This window comes from Pyxicephalus adspersus, chromosome 2 (genome assembly GCF_032062135.1).
Source record: "Pyxicephalus adspersus chromosome 2, UCB_Pads_2.0, whole genome shotgun sequence".
Lineage (NCBI taxonomy): Eukaryota > Metazoa > Chordata > Amphibia > Anura > Pyxicephalidae > Pyxicephalus > Pyxicephalus adspersus.
In genome coordinates this window covers 112,964,008-112,978,723 of record NC_092859.1, presented here as the reverse complement: position 1 = coordinate 112,978,723, position 14,716 = coordinate 112,964,008, and the positions used below count along the sequence as shown (strand labels likewise).

At 39.5% G+C, this 14,716-nt stretch overlaps 1 protein-coding gene across 1 annotated transcript in view; it reads right to left on the bottom strand.

The window, feature by feature from the left end:
* The window catches only part of UBE2H (ubiquitin conjugating enzyme E2 H), a 19,560-nt gene extending 5,950 nt beyond the window's left edge, over positions 1–13,610 (bottom strand). Inside the window, exons 1-5 of the mRNA XM_072401875.1 lie at positions 13,255–13,610; positions 2,724–2,800; positions 955–1,029; positions 450–489; positions 45–97 (exon numbers count right to left, since the gene is read on the bottom strand). Of these exons, the coding sequence (XP_072257976.1) occupies positions 45–97; positions 450–489; positions 955–1,029; positions 2,724–2,800; positions 13,255–13,307 (298 nt within the window). The 5' untranslated portion in view covers positions 13,308–13,610. The remainder of the gene's footprint in view (positions 1–44; positions 98–449; positions 490–954; positions 1,030–2,723; positions 2,801–13,254) is intronic.
* Positions 13,611–14,716: the final 1,106 nt, after the last annotated feature.

Genomic DNA, 14,716 nt, shown 5'->3' with positions numbered 1-14,716 from the left:
ACACACACTAGACCATCCTATTCTTACTAGAGCCAAGAACTCACCATAAAGAGCTGTCCAGGTTTGATTGATGACATCTAGACACACAGTACCTGACCTGTGAAGGAAGAGATGTTCATTTAATGAAAATTAACACCTTAACAATTCCTCTTTTACAGAAAGCAAGGTATTTTCCTTAAGCCATCCCAATAAATTATACTCTGGAAGAACCATTTAGAATTTTACACAAATATATTGTGTTTAGGCAGTTTTGACCCAGTACACTGAAAGGTGCCAAAAGCTCTAGTTGGAACAACATCAGTAGCAGAGAAAGGAATATTCCTTTTATCTTACTATACCAGCTGTATACTTTAATTTGGTACATCATTCTTAGAATTTTGCAGGATTTTTGCAGTGGCTGTAATTACTATATTGTTAATGAAAATTAAAAAGAAAGAAGTAAAACTTACGCTTCATCGATATTAGGATGAAATATTTTGTTCATAAATCCTAAAATAAAAAGAAAGTATAAGTTAGACAAACTGGTTCCACTAACATTCTGAAGATATTAAATGCCATCAGAGCAAATTCCTTTGTAATGGTTCCCAATGAAGAAATCATCTGTTTTTTTTTGTTTGTTTTTTGTTTTTGCAGCCTACCACAAAGCTCACGATTTGTAGGTGCCACTTACAATTAAATGGTGCCACAATGTACCATACCAGTGCATTATGCAAAGCTTAAATATAGTGGGGAAAAAAGTCTATGCTGATTTAAAGCAGCTCACACATGTGTAGAAACACTACTGCTTTCTATTAAAATCCATCAGCATTGAAGGAACACAAATTTTTGAATATATGCTACTCAATATATAAATTGGGACGAGATTCTGCTATGGAAGCCCAGTCAAACATTTATTATTGGTTTATTACTAAATAGTTCCCTCACAAAAGCCAGTAAAAGTGTATTATTACCAACCTATAGAAGGAGATTTGAAAGGATATTTATCAGGAAGGTCCACTCTAACTTTCCACACGCCACCTTCATAGGGTGCTGTCATTAAATATAAAAAGATTTGTTAGTAAACCATAAAAGTACAATTCCTTCATGAAAACAGTTTTCTAAAGCGCTAAACCCCAAATAAGCAAGGAATATTTGTACACTGTACCATCTGCATTTTAAGATTACCCATTAGGAAAACCACAGGATCTTGCCAAGAAGGGTTTTCTGTTTGCTACCAATAATTATTAGCCAGTATTTATATAGTGCTGACATATTACACAGCGCTTTACAAAGTCCATTGTCATATTACTAACTGTGCCTCAAAAGGGCTCACAATCTAATGTGTCCACCATAGTCATGTCATTAAAACATTTTTTTTTCAAGGGGAAGCCAATAAACCTAACCATTTTTTGGAATGCGGATAGTGTCCTGGCCAAGATTCCAACCTGGGACCAAGGCACTGCAGGGCCAGAGTGCTAAACTCTGATCAACCCTGCTACCCTGGTTAGTCATGCCTTGCAGTAATGTTCTTTATCATAACATACAGCCCTCTGGCAAGTCACTGGGTTAAAACTGCACCAAACTACACAGGCACAATTGGTGTGCCGGCACAGATTTTCCCAAATTGCTGTGCGTTGGCAGTCTAGTATGAATGAATGGGCTGCCTTAACATGAGCAATGTTATTGCACTAAATACAAAGTGTTAACATGTGCATAGGTCACTACAATGGAGCACCAGACGTTCTTCAATTTTTTGTACCTGAACTGTAGGAAAGGGCCAGTATTCTACATTATGAGTTTCCTTGGATTTATTGCATGTTACATTATGCTAGGTTTTCAGATCATACCTTGCAAGTTAAACTTATAACAGAAACCTACCGGAATGTTTAAGTTCCCAAACTTTTAGTCAAAGTGCACCTATTCATAAACTCGCCAAGTTTTTTTCTTACTGCTTTAATGCAACAAATAGTAATTCATGAATGGTAACATTGCCTACACATGTTACTAGTCCATTTAGGGAGTGCTGCTTAACAAAATTATATTAAAAGACTGGGAAGTTAGGAATATGATGAAAATGTAACAAGTGGTCAACACGGAACAGGCTACACATAGCTTCACATGGCTTTCAAGATCTGATAGATCCAGTTGTTTTGCTGCTAGGCTAGCTCGGTTTTGTATTTTGGCTGCATTTAAACAAGTTTGCAAGCATAGCAGAATCTTTCTAACTACTATATCAATACGCACCAGGATGGCCTGTAAAGATTGTTTTCTAGAAGGCTGAACGTGTCACATTACTGCAGGAGGTCAGGCGGAGTGCAAATATGTAGGGACTGCTCACACTCGGCCATTATAGACATTGACATAGCATTGTTTGGTCAATTGCACCAGAGTCAAAACAGCTGTTCTTAGGTTCAGCTTTCACCAAACTTTCCCACAAATGTTAATCACACTGAAAATTTTTAGATTTGGGAAATATATTTCTGCAACTTCTTGAAGACAGAATGACTACCTCCCCTCTAAGACAGCAGGATAAACACAGGCATTAAAGCCACATTAAGCAATAAAAGTTATCCAAGGTCAATTTTTTTTTTTAAACAGACTAATTTGTATGGCCTTTATAACCTAGAAATCCAATAAACCTGAAACGCACCAAGTTTTTTTATTAAGGAATAATGTACATAAACCACAACTACAAAATTGTGTGTAATGTAAAAGAGCAACACAAACAATGCCATAGTACTTACTTCCTTGTGGTCCATAAAACTTCACTATAAATTCATTTAGTCCTCCTAGGATTGTGACTTCATGTTTGCTTTCAATACTGAAAAGAATTAGGTTAAGAAAACTACAGAATTTCACTTTAATAATGTTAGCAACTGGATGGCAGTACAGGGGAGTGGAGTTGTACTATCCCTGGTCCACCCTTTATATCATTGGATTTTAGTTCTTTCACTCAGGAAGGGTGTTACTTAGTGCTGCATGAAGTTGTTTGCACAGGAACCCCTACTCCTCCACAATGGCATCCATTCATTAAGACATTTTGATATTTGCAGAACTCTTTCCCATGCTTGCATGAGGTCTGAAGGAACTTGGGAGGAGTACTTAAGCAGGGTGTTGTGTTTTCAGGAAGCCATGGCCCCTTCCACCAGCCATAATCTGTCTGCATGGAACAGATAAGCATAGAGACCCTTTGATGATTTGGCAGAGTCATATATAAGATATATAATGAACACAAGGTTTTATTTGAAATGGTATTCGTAAGCTGATAAGGCAGGGTACAGGAAGGCAAAAATATAAGCAGATCAAACCTCAACTTTACCAGCAGACAGGACACAAAGTGATATTAGATTACAAAAAGGTATGAATGATTGTGTCTGAAGATGGACCTTGCCAATAGATTTTTGCGTATGTAATAAATATTTGTTATTTAGCATAGAAGATTGCTAGTCCCCCCCATTTCTGTAGTGATCAGGATATTTTCAATGAATGTTTGGCAGTACATACAATGATTCTCATAACACTTGCAGAAGAATTTCCAGTCACCCATAGAAGACCCAGTTAGTTTCATGGAAAAGTGGATCTTTTATGCAATGGATTCCTGGAATATTTTATTATTAATCACTAGGACCTGTAAATCTTGAATGAAACAAGCTGGAAAGGTACACAAACCTAAAATAATCACTAAGCCAGGCATATAATGTGCTTTTACATACACAGGAATTAATATTCACCCCCCAAAAAACAAATGTTCCAGGAACCTCTTCTGCCTTCATTACACAAGACCGCTTGTATTTGCTACTACGAGACATACATCATCTAAAAAACATCAACAAGACAGAACATTAACTACGAGCACTGCAGTAATACAAAACAAAGTAAGTAACGTGTTTGCAAAAAAATATAATGAGATGTGCACACCAGTCCCATGAGCATGAGGAGGTAACAAAAAGCAGACGCTGCAGTCTATGGCAAATAAAGCTCCTAAAAAGATGCTAGATTTTACACTGGTGGTTTGTGATCCTCTAGGGTGAAAATAGAATCTGTACAATGTTTAGCTATTCTGTGCCAGAACAATTCACTACATATATTTAACTCAAGATGAGCACCCAGCATTTTTCTTCTCCCTTGCATTTTAATAGGAAAAACAAGCTTCTTAGCAGTCTGACTGCAAAAATTCTTCATTTCAATATCACCCAAACATTTGCAAAATATATCTAGCAAAACTAAACATTTGTACAGAATTTAACTCCTCAGAGGAAAAACCAAACCAAGTGTGGCTACCATCAAAAATTATTTTATTGTTTGTCATATTAACTAGTAAACCTGGCATTCCATGTGGAGATTTATATTCCATTCAATTCAGAATAGCAGAACGAGCATGTGTGCCAAATATAGAAGACATCCATACGCAAGCATGCAGTTCAGGTAACATGATCCCAAGACTGAAGCTGCAGTCAGTGTAGAGTACAGGCAGTAATGGTTTCTAAGCACAACAGTAACCATACCATGAGAGAAGCAAAATCCTACCAAACATTTCACCCAAAAAGTCTTTGAAAGCCAATTGCTCAATATAAAACCTATAGAATAGCAGCAAACAATGTCACATTCCCTGCTCCACTGGTAGATGTATCAACCCAAATATCCCTGCTGTACCCACAACTGCATTAGGTTCTAGTCAGTAATCAAACACCCAAAAGCACTTTTAAACAAAAAAATGGGACCAAACAGGTTGCTGAACTATAATATAATGTATTTTCAGAGCACATATGTGCAGTGCAGTCCTACTTAAATGTTTGATTTACCTGGCATATTTGCCACACATGCCATTTCACATGTGTGAAAGTCTATTACATGTAAAAATGTGTATATTGATAAAAATAGGCAGATATAAAGGGTCACCACAATCATTCACAGCCAAATCTGTTCTCTGGGGAGGGGGAAATGGAGGACAATAGGTACTGTAAGGTACGTAATTCTTGATCATGTTCATGGCCCGATTTTGGGAGATCAGCTAATTTCGGCTAGAAAAAAAGCTGGGACACTAAAGATATCCAAGGAACACATGTTTATTTATTTATGAGCAGATGGCTATGTAGACACCCGGGCCCTTATAAGAGGATGGTCATAATTTCTTTCACAAAACAAGGTTACAGCACAGTGATTGGGAGAGCACAGTCATTACAGTGGGAGCAATGGTTAGCCATGCCAAACATGAGCAGGAAAGGTCCTGGCCACAGTTCATACACACACACACACACGATGGGTCACAATACAGGGGCCACCATATGTTTTTTTTTTGTTTTTTTTACGCCCATCCTAATAAAAAGTCTGAAGAGAACACCGATACACTTTTTTATTTGAGTAATTTACATCGCATCATATGCAACTAGGTGGAGAAAGGGAGAGATGACTGCATGGGGTTCTAGATAAACAGTATTAAAAGGGTAAATAAGCAAAGCATGAGAAACTGAATATATAGATTTCAAACCTAATTTTTTACAATAAGGAGTCATTAGGACAGAGCATTCTTTTAGTGACTTGGTGCTCCTCAAACATCAAGAACGATACCTGTTTGTACTGTCATAGGTGCTATATTGCAGGAGTTTTTTTTGTTTTGTTTTTTGTAAGCCTCACACCTGTCTCACTTCCATTACACAAAAGTACATATCCACCCTAATTGGTTTGGCACTGGTACAAAAAGTTTACCCCTGAAATGACAAATTGTTCATCTTGATTTTGGGGGGTTATTTTAATGTACATATTATATTCTAGAATCTCCTTTTGGCTTACTTTGTAAAGGTCAGAAAAAGTTTCACTAAGGACACCACACACCTGCAGAAAAAGTAGCCTTAGTCAGGATAACCATGTATAGACCACAACCAGCATAGATATGACACTAAACATTCACTCTGGATAAGCCTTGCACCAAATGAATCAGTAGCTCAACAGGATTCAGTTTTTCAACAATGAAGAACTAAATACCGCAATGTACATAAACCCTCTTCAAAACAGTGGAATCACTTTTGCAATGAAAACATCATACCAATTAAACTATATACAGCCAGTCAAAACCAAAACATGAACAAGAATTTATGAAAACTTTATCCTAACACCCATTAGAACATATCCTTAGCAGATTTAAATAAAAAACTATTTGTCCTTTGTGACCCTAGCCAACAACATAGAAAAACATCTAGAATTGTACAATTATCACTAAAGCTTAAAAACTTCAAAACGAGAACACCAGTTTTAGCTGTCACAACGGATGTGCAAGAGGTGATTACTAACTTATTTTAAATTTTCTTTTCCACAGAAGTTTCCTAGTAGTGCTTTATCACATCAAAGCACAAAAGGAGCCCTGGTCCTACAAGCAGGTGTAGGGGGAACTATAACCTTAATGCAGAACTAAAGTTTACATGACCAGTCAGGGTATTATTGCAGAAAGGGAAAGGCCATGTGCCTTCTGCTATAATCCTGCCTGATAACTCTGGGTTTCTGGCAAAACCAGGATACCCAGCATTCACAGATTCCTTTGTACTTCACTGTAAAAATGAATGAACATCACTGTAACCTTTTAACATATACAAGGATGCAGGAACAAGGCCAGCAATTAAAGAAATTCTCTTTGTTCAAGTGAGAATCATCACCAGAACTCAAAGGTGGGGGCAATGGAAATGTGTCACACACTGTGTCTGTCTACAAGACAGGAAGTGAATGCAAATCTCACACGAGACATAAATTGGGAAAAAATCTGCACTGTTTGTTTTGCATAAACCACAGCCAAGGTTAACCCAAACAACAACGGTTCTGAAAATGAAACTATGCGAGTAACAAATGCCAAACGCTGGTGACTAGTCTTTTGCCCGTCTACTTTTTGGGCACAGCTACAGAGTTCAGTTCCCCTGAAAGAGTAAAGTGTTATGCCAATGTTAGCATAGGTCAAGGATAAAGCTAGCCTACAGGGATGAAGAGCATCATTTGTTGAAGAGAACAAAACTATTTAATGTGCAGCACTGCGTAATATCTTGTTGCTATATAAAACCTGTTTAATAATAATTTATAGCAGGCATGTTTGAGCGTCTGGTCCCATTTATTTCTTCACTAACAGTGCTGCAGTGCAGATACATTTAAGTGTCTGCAAATAGCCAAGTTAGTTTTCAAACCAATTGCTGTGTTGGTCACTTGAACCCTGTGCACTGGGCCTCAGCTTCTCTGAAACACATGCTATTCAGCTGTCATATGCCAGAATGAAAAGTGACCCTGTTAGATGCAAGAACCTGCAAGAAAGCAGTCTCTCAGTGTCAGGCTTTGCATTAAAAATTGCCATCTTTAGCAGCTTTATGGGGCACTTCTATTGAACAATTTTGGCCATTTACCACTGGGGTGATCTGGTTCCCCAAAGGATGCATAAAAAAACTTTTTAACAAGCGAGTATTACTTTACACCTGCCAACAGGGCCTTTTTTTTCCCTTTTAAAGCGGGCAGTACAGGCTCTTCTATCTAACAGGTGAACAGGAGTGGGTGAATTATTGTGCTCAGAGGTTAAGACACTCATTGCGTTCATCTTTTTAGTGTCCACAATGAAATTAAAATATCAGAGCCCTTTAGTTACCAATATTTACATAAAAAGCTGGGACATAGCATGTGAAGTCACATGGCGGACAAGGAACGAAAACTATTTAAGCTGAAATCAGACTCACAGTAAATTTAAAATGGTCATGATTAAGCCTACATTAAAATTTAGGACTAAATATTTAGATTTTAGCATAAGCTAAACTACACTTTAAATTAAAAAAATCTATCACATGTACATCTATCCAAATTCCCTAGTTTTGGATAGGGTGGAGAAAGAATAAAGCTGCTGTCAGATTTGTTTTTTTTTTACTGCCATCCAGGCTATCTGTTGGAGAAATTCTTTGTGTCCCGCTGAATGTTTTACTAGACAGGAAGTGAAGAAAAATCTGCAACACAAACAGAAATAAGAATGTGATAGTGTGGAAGGTGGTATAGTTTTACCTTAGCTTTCCGTCAGGTAAAGAGGTTGTCACAGAAGAACAGAGTATAAATATCTCTAACTAAAAATAAAAAAAGTTTAGGCTGGACATTGAAGCACTGGAGTGGATGGCTTGCTAAAAACCTTTTCAGTATCATAGTAGCTGAAACGGTCAGAGATTTTGCATACGCAAACAACTGGTGAGTGAAATTCATCTCTTAGGGGAGCTACACATTCTGGTATACTAGTAACTGATGGCAAAAGACTTGTGGACTGCATAGTGTTCCATCCAGGTCTGTGTAGCTACAGAGCCACTTGGGACACTGAAAGGTAACACTGCAGCTATTGAAAAGACGATTTTACGGAGATGCAGTTGAATAAAAATATTGTCCCTTGTCCCCAACATATTTTAGAATATCCACTTTGAGTAACTGCCTCCTGACTAGTGTTTTCACATTAAAAAATTGAATGGTTTTCTATTACAAGGGTAACTGGACAATTTAACACTGATTAACATGTTAGAAGACAACTATGGCGAAAGCATTCGCGATCACAAATAATTTAGCCAGCTAACTAGATTGCATCATATTACAAACCGCACCATTATGACAGGCATGATTCCTTGCTAACAGGTCACACATGTGCAAAGTAAAGCCTCAGAAAATAGGCACACAGATGTCAAATAGTTGTGTGCCAGATAGCAACTTTATATCCACGGGTCAAAAACAGGGCAAGTCTTCAGCTGCCTACTGCTGCATTTTTTCAGCGAGTATAGTGGGGGCTGGCCTTTTCTCCTACCATCCACTCGGACCTTTGTCACAACTTTAACAATGGCACACAGGGTATTGTTGGTTCACCAGAAGACCAGGCACAACTCTTACCAAACAGGGTTCCTCCTCACAGCATTTTTATTGAGCGGACATTATGCAGCACTTCACACAGTGCATTCCATCCATGTTACTGCAGTAATGATAAAATGTGTTCATTATAAAGATACAACAAAAAATTGTATACACCTACAACCTGCAGAGAAAGAACAAACACAGTTGTGTTCTATTTACTGCCCAGTATAAAAAACTAGTAATTTATTATAAACCAACAACCAGAGAAGCTCAATTTTTGAATTACTTATTGCAAATCAGTTTTATAAGCTGAAAGGGGGAAAGGGGATTAAAATATGGATTTACAGCCTTCTCATGCTGTAAGCGTGATAACATTATGTTCAAAGTCCAGAGCTTAAGACATCTACGAAACATGGGTACTGTGTCCAATATCTACCCAAAGTTCTGCACGACTGATATTAAACTGATATTTAACACATTTATCAGTCATGAAGCCTGTGGTGCTGCAATTATTTTAAATTTCCAAGAGATGTCTGGAGAAGTACAGTAAGGCCAGGAAATGCATATTTCATAGTCATTGAGCTTAAAAAATTATTGACCTGTAGAGAAATCTCTTCATATAAATACAATATGTAAACACCACAAAATGGTCTTGAAAAGGTCATGTGGCTCTATAACTAAACCTTTATTTATGGGTAGAGGAAGAAATACCCAGGTTACATGAATGTCCATCCCCATATTCTAAGTCATGATACTGGCAGTCCCTGGTATCAAATACATCCAACACCATTTGAACTCAGATGCACCCAGGTTTTAAAAACTGGCAGGAAATCCTGATTTCTTTACTGAGGTAACTAATAATACATATATTAGATACTTACAATATCTATAGTAGGATACCTACGGTTTGCTTATTGGCATTCTAAAAACTAAGAAAGGTTTGTAAGCTATTAAGGGCCTTTTAGACGGTGAGTTTCTCGTATTTAGGTGGGGTACAACCTTAGTGCAAAGTTACCTGCCATGCTTACTTCCAGTGAGCCAGGGCTCTCCTTTATGTTGACACGTTTAGTAGGTCCCACAGACATATAGTTTTATCCCAAATATTTCCTGCTTCCTGCTATCCCACCAAAAGTCTTTGGTGTTTGATCATGCATAAGCAGGAAAAGCCAGCTGACAAGAAGTATTATGGCAGAACCTGACTATGGATGGAAGAAGTACACAAACATGGAGCTGGGGGGAGTTGAGTTAGTAGTAAAAAAAAAAAAAATTCTGCACCTTTTACAAGTGCACTAGTAGTATGGTGTGTAAAAGTGCATTGCGGGTACCAAATTTGAATTGCAACTTACCATGGTTCGAGCATTGCTTGCTGCTGTAATATGCACTAAAATCCATGTTTTAGTGCAATGTGGCATTATCCTTTTCAGTATTCCCCCCAGGAATTTTGTTAAAGCTGGGTGGTAAGAAACTGTAGGTGGGTGGCGGCCCCTGTATTGAGATCAAATTTTTCCGTAACCACCCAAAACAGCCACACCTGCAAGTTATGTGATCCTGCGCGGCTCCCTGCCAGCTGCTTGAACACTTGGCACAGCAGCACTGCTTCTTAAAGAAGCTTAATTTGACAGCAGGGAGCGGCGCTCAATACTGATCCTATTCATTCCCTACAGGGCTGGTGCAGGGAAGATGCGGCATACAGCATCTGCCATCAGGTTTCTGGTGTGTGGTAACAGCACTATAACCTCACTACAGGTATGACCCCAGCAATTGTAACATCAACGCCTGATAAACTACTATAAGTAAGAGTTCGGTGTGACATTAGAAAAAAAAAAAAAAAAAGTCAACCAAATGCTGATCTAGACAAAAAGATAGCTAAGGAATGAAATGTCCTTCATATACCTAAAACAGGACATTTGCACACTGAAGTAAATATGCACCTAATGCCTACGAAAATACCGAAATTCACAAAGTATATTATTTTGATAGAGCAGGCCTGTATTTAAATAAAGAATAAAGATCACAAAATATTAATCATATTGCTTACAAATATTATTTGTATTGTATTTGTGCTTTTAAAATGTTTTATTTCAAGGTTATAAAGGAAGTACACTTGTTAAAAAAAACACAGCAGAGATTTTACAACTCTGTACACACATCCTGCATGGCTAGCCTGCCTCGGCTGTACACCTTCCTTTGTCACTTGATCAGCTGTTTGCTTGGCCCTCCTCTCTCCCCATTTCCGGGTAGTAACAGACCAGCCAATCAGATGGCAGCAAGCTGACAAAACAAGCAGCTCAGCACTCCTGGCCTGCTCTAGTAATGTGCAACAGTTTAATAGGGAAGTTATAGGAAGGGGGGTGGGGGCAGCCTTTTTACATCACAGTTTCCAGCTCTTACAAACACATAATAAATGACCTTTTCCCTACTTAGGTATACTATTCAAGGCCAAAAATTAAGGAATCCACACCAGAAATGCATAGAACATCTAAGGATTTATGGGAGCAAAGAACACAGATCATTTAGATGATAAATGAAATGCTAGAAACAAGTGTGACAACTAGATCCAGAGCTGGGAGAAAAGCCTGCGTGATAGGGAATGAAGACATGTGAATGAGTCAGAATTTCTGCAGGCTGGTTGTCATTACAAAGCCCCAAACATTTCCACCTCAAAATTAAACAGATCGCCAGTGCTACACAAAAGAAACAAAGGCCCAGGTACCCAAACATTATCCTTCTAATCAAAGTAGACAAAAACTGAACAAAGACTGGGAAACTGTGCAGAACCTGGGCCTGGATTGGAAGGATTATATTCTAAATAAAAGACACACGGTTACATTGTATATTAGCTAATCCATGTACAGGGGTAAAAAACACAAACAGCAGGGCCTTGTACTAATATACAAGCCATGGGCTGACGGAGGGAGGAAATAACAAATCATTCATAAAGTTCCCAGCAAGCATAGCCCCTTTAAAGCCCCTGGTGCCAGACAGGCCCCATGCAGAACACAAGGGCTGGGAGGCAGACAACTTGTCAGATGCCATAGGCAAAGCCATCACATCCAATTATTGCACAGCATATTGACAAAACACCATAACCTTTGTGCAATAACAAAAGCAAACTGATTTCTTTTACCCCTCTTTAATCTTTCTGTATATAAAAAACCAGACAGGTGACCCTTTCTTTGCTGAAGAGTCCTGCAATGCAGACCTGACAAGTCCAATAGGATTCTTTGTGTTCAATAAATGCAATGACACTTTTTCAGAACTCATTGTGTCTGAATCTAGGAACAAAGAAAAAAGCTGAGGATTTTTAGCCCAGCTCATAGTGACTTCTATGGCTGCAGTTGGCGATCTCATTTAGGTTAAAAGGCGATTTACCTGCAGAACAAATACAGCTTCTGATCAGACAACCCAACATAGGAGCATGTCATACACAAAGTTACATTGTATCTCTGCTCTCACAAGCCAGCACAGAGAGATTACAGCCTTTTGTTAGCTGTGTTTCCATATAACAAGTAGACTGTCAGGAATATGGGAATCAAACAAGAAGGGGGGGGGGGAGGAATATAAATGACATCATCGCCTGTATGAGAAATACAAACAGCAGACCACCATATGGCTGCACCAATACCACGGGCATCACAACATGGCCAACACAACCAAACATTCACATGACTCAACCTAAAATACAAGACAACTTCATACCAGAAAACAAAATCCAAATACAAAGTGAAGTCCAAAAAGGAAGAAAAACATCAACTAGGTCATGTGGGTTGTGTACGCACACTGGAAATGTCATGACACACTGTGTGTGTATATTGAAGGGACAATGAAGTGAACATTGAAGAGTTTTACAACCAAAGATTAGTCTCCCCTTCACATATTACACAAACAAGCAGAGCCTCCATGGCCCCCTCCTCATTGTCAGGCCTTGCAGGAGTTGGCAGACACAGCAAATACTTCTACAGGGGACCCCCAAATATAGAACTGCTTCAGGGGGCCCCCAAAAATAGCTCCACACGTGACTAGCAGTAGTTTTGAGATGATAAAAAATGTATTTGGGGGGGGGGGGGGGTAAAAGTGTAAAAAGTTATTTTACTGACACACTTGGGGGAGAGGAGTCTATGAGGGCTGTGTGTTAGGGAATAAAAGGCACACACACACATACATACAGATATACACACACATACATATATACACACAAATATATACACATACACATAGATATACACATATATACATATACACATATATACATATACACACACGTCAGCAGAAAGAGGGCCACACCGGGGCAGGAGAAGCTTCTAGCTGTGTGCCCCCGGTGAAGTATTATTATGGCTGTGAAGATGGCAGACACAATAGCTGCTGGGCTCCCGGTCACAATGGTGTCACCCCAATCCAGCCCTCCTGTCACCCCAGCACCCGGCCCTCACACAAGGATACAGTTTAACAACATCCGTGTCCATCCGCCTCTTGCCCGGGCTGGGAGATGACATGGCTGCAGCTCCCCCCCGGGGTGACCCTCTTCGTTAGATTCACTGGCTCTGAGATGCCTTTCGGTGTTTAGTCAGCGACAGACAAAAAAATAAAAGAGGGGCGCTCTTCCTGCTCCTGTTCACTCGGTGCTTTAATAATGCGGCTGGGGGCCGGGGCTAACAGTCGGTGACCCCCCCCAAGCCAATGTCTCCTGTTGCTGCTGCAGCAGATTCCTCCGCTCACCGGGGACTCCCCTTCAATACATCAATAATATAACCGACTACGAGCACCCCCTGTCACGTGACCCCCACCAACAGTGACGCGCCGGTCGCGGAGGAGGACTTAAAAAACAGAGCTGGCGGGGCGGAGTCAAGGAAGGTGGGCGGGACTCGCTTTCCTGAGTTCCAAGCCTCGATTTGGAAGTACAGTTCTGCGTCTATAAGGAATTGGTTGTTGATTGTTTTTTTTAAAGATGGCGGATTCCTTCAAAATGCAAAGCCTTGTGGGAGTTGTAGTAGTTCTTGAGAACCTTAGTATTTGACAAAGTGTCTGAGAGTGTAATAGGACAGGGTGTGTCAGCTTTGGTCTCTTGAGGTGGACGCACTAGTTGTGTGTTTTTGAGATTCACTGTATCTTCAGCTACAGGAAAGCTGTGGCTTGTATGTTTTCATCTTAAAAGAACTCTAAAATATGAAAAAAATGACATTTTCTCTCTTTTAATTTGTGAGCTTTGTGGGTTTTGTGACCTAGGCCTTGCTCACATTGTTACACTGCATTAGTGTACCCACATTAACATGCATTCATTCAGATGGACTGCCTCACCTAGGAAGGTGCATGTAATGCAGAGCACAACACACAGCACATGTTTGTAAACGGTGCATTGGTGTGCAATTCAGAATAATCCCCGACACGCATTAGCATCCAGTACGCCTGTGTATCACCATGGTACAAGAGTGTGAACAGGGCCTTGAAGTGGAACTAAACCCAGCACCGGGTGCTGCCATCTTCCTTCTATCCTTCTGCTTCTGCAAGATTCTAGGCCACCCTGATTGGCGTTGCCGGGATAATATAATTGTTATGCCAGCACATGCAAGGGAGGCCAGGAATGCCATGCAGTGAACATGTCAGATTTTTGATTGAGATAATCATGGCCATGTAAAGAAAAAAAAACATCAGCTGACATGTGCACAAAGCTTTAGAGTGAGTATGTGCTTTTTCTGATAGAGGCCACATAAATGGTTCACTTCAATGGCAACTCCCCAAACTGTTACGGTAATATGCACCTTCTGCCCATATCTCAGTTTTACTACCAGGACAAGGTCCTGTAGCAGCCAAGACAAGCCCCTTCCCCCATAATGAACTTCTTCTGCAGCAAAGGTTGTTGGTTGCTTTTTGCTCTTCTATTGCTCTTCTCTACTCAAAGATAGTG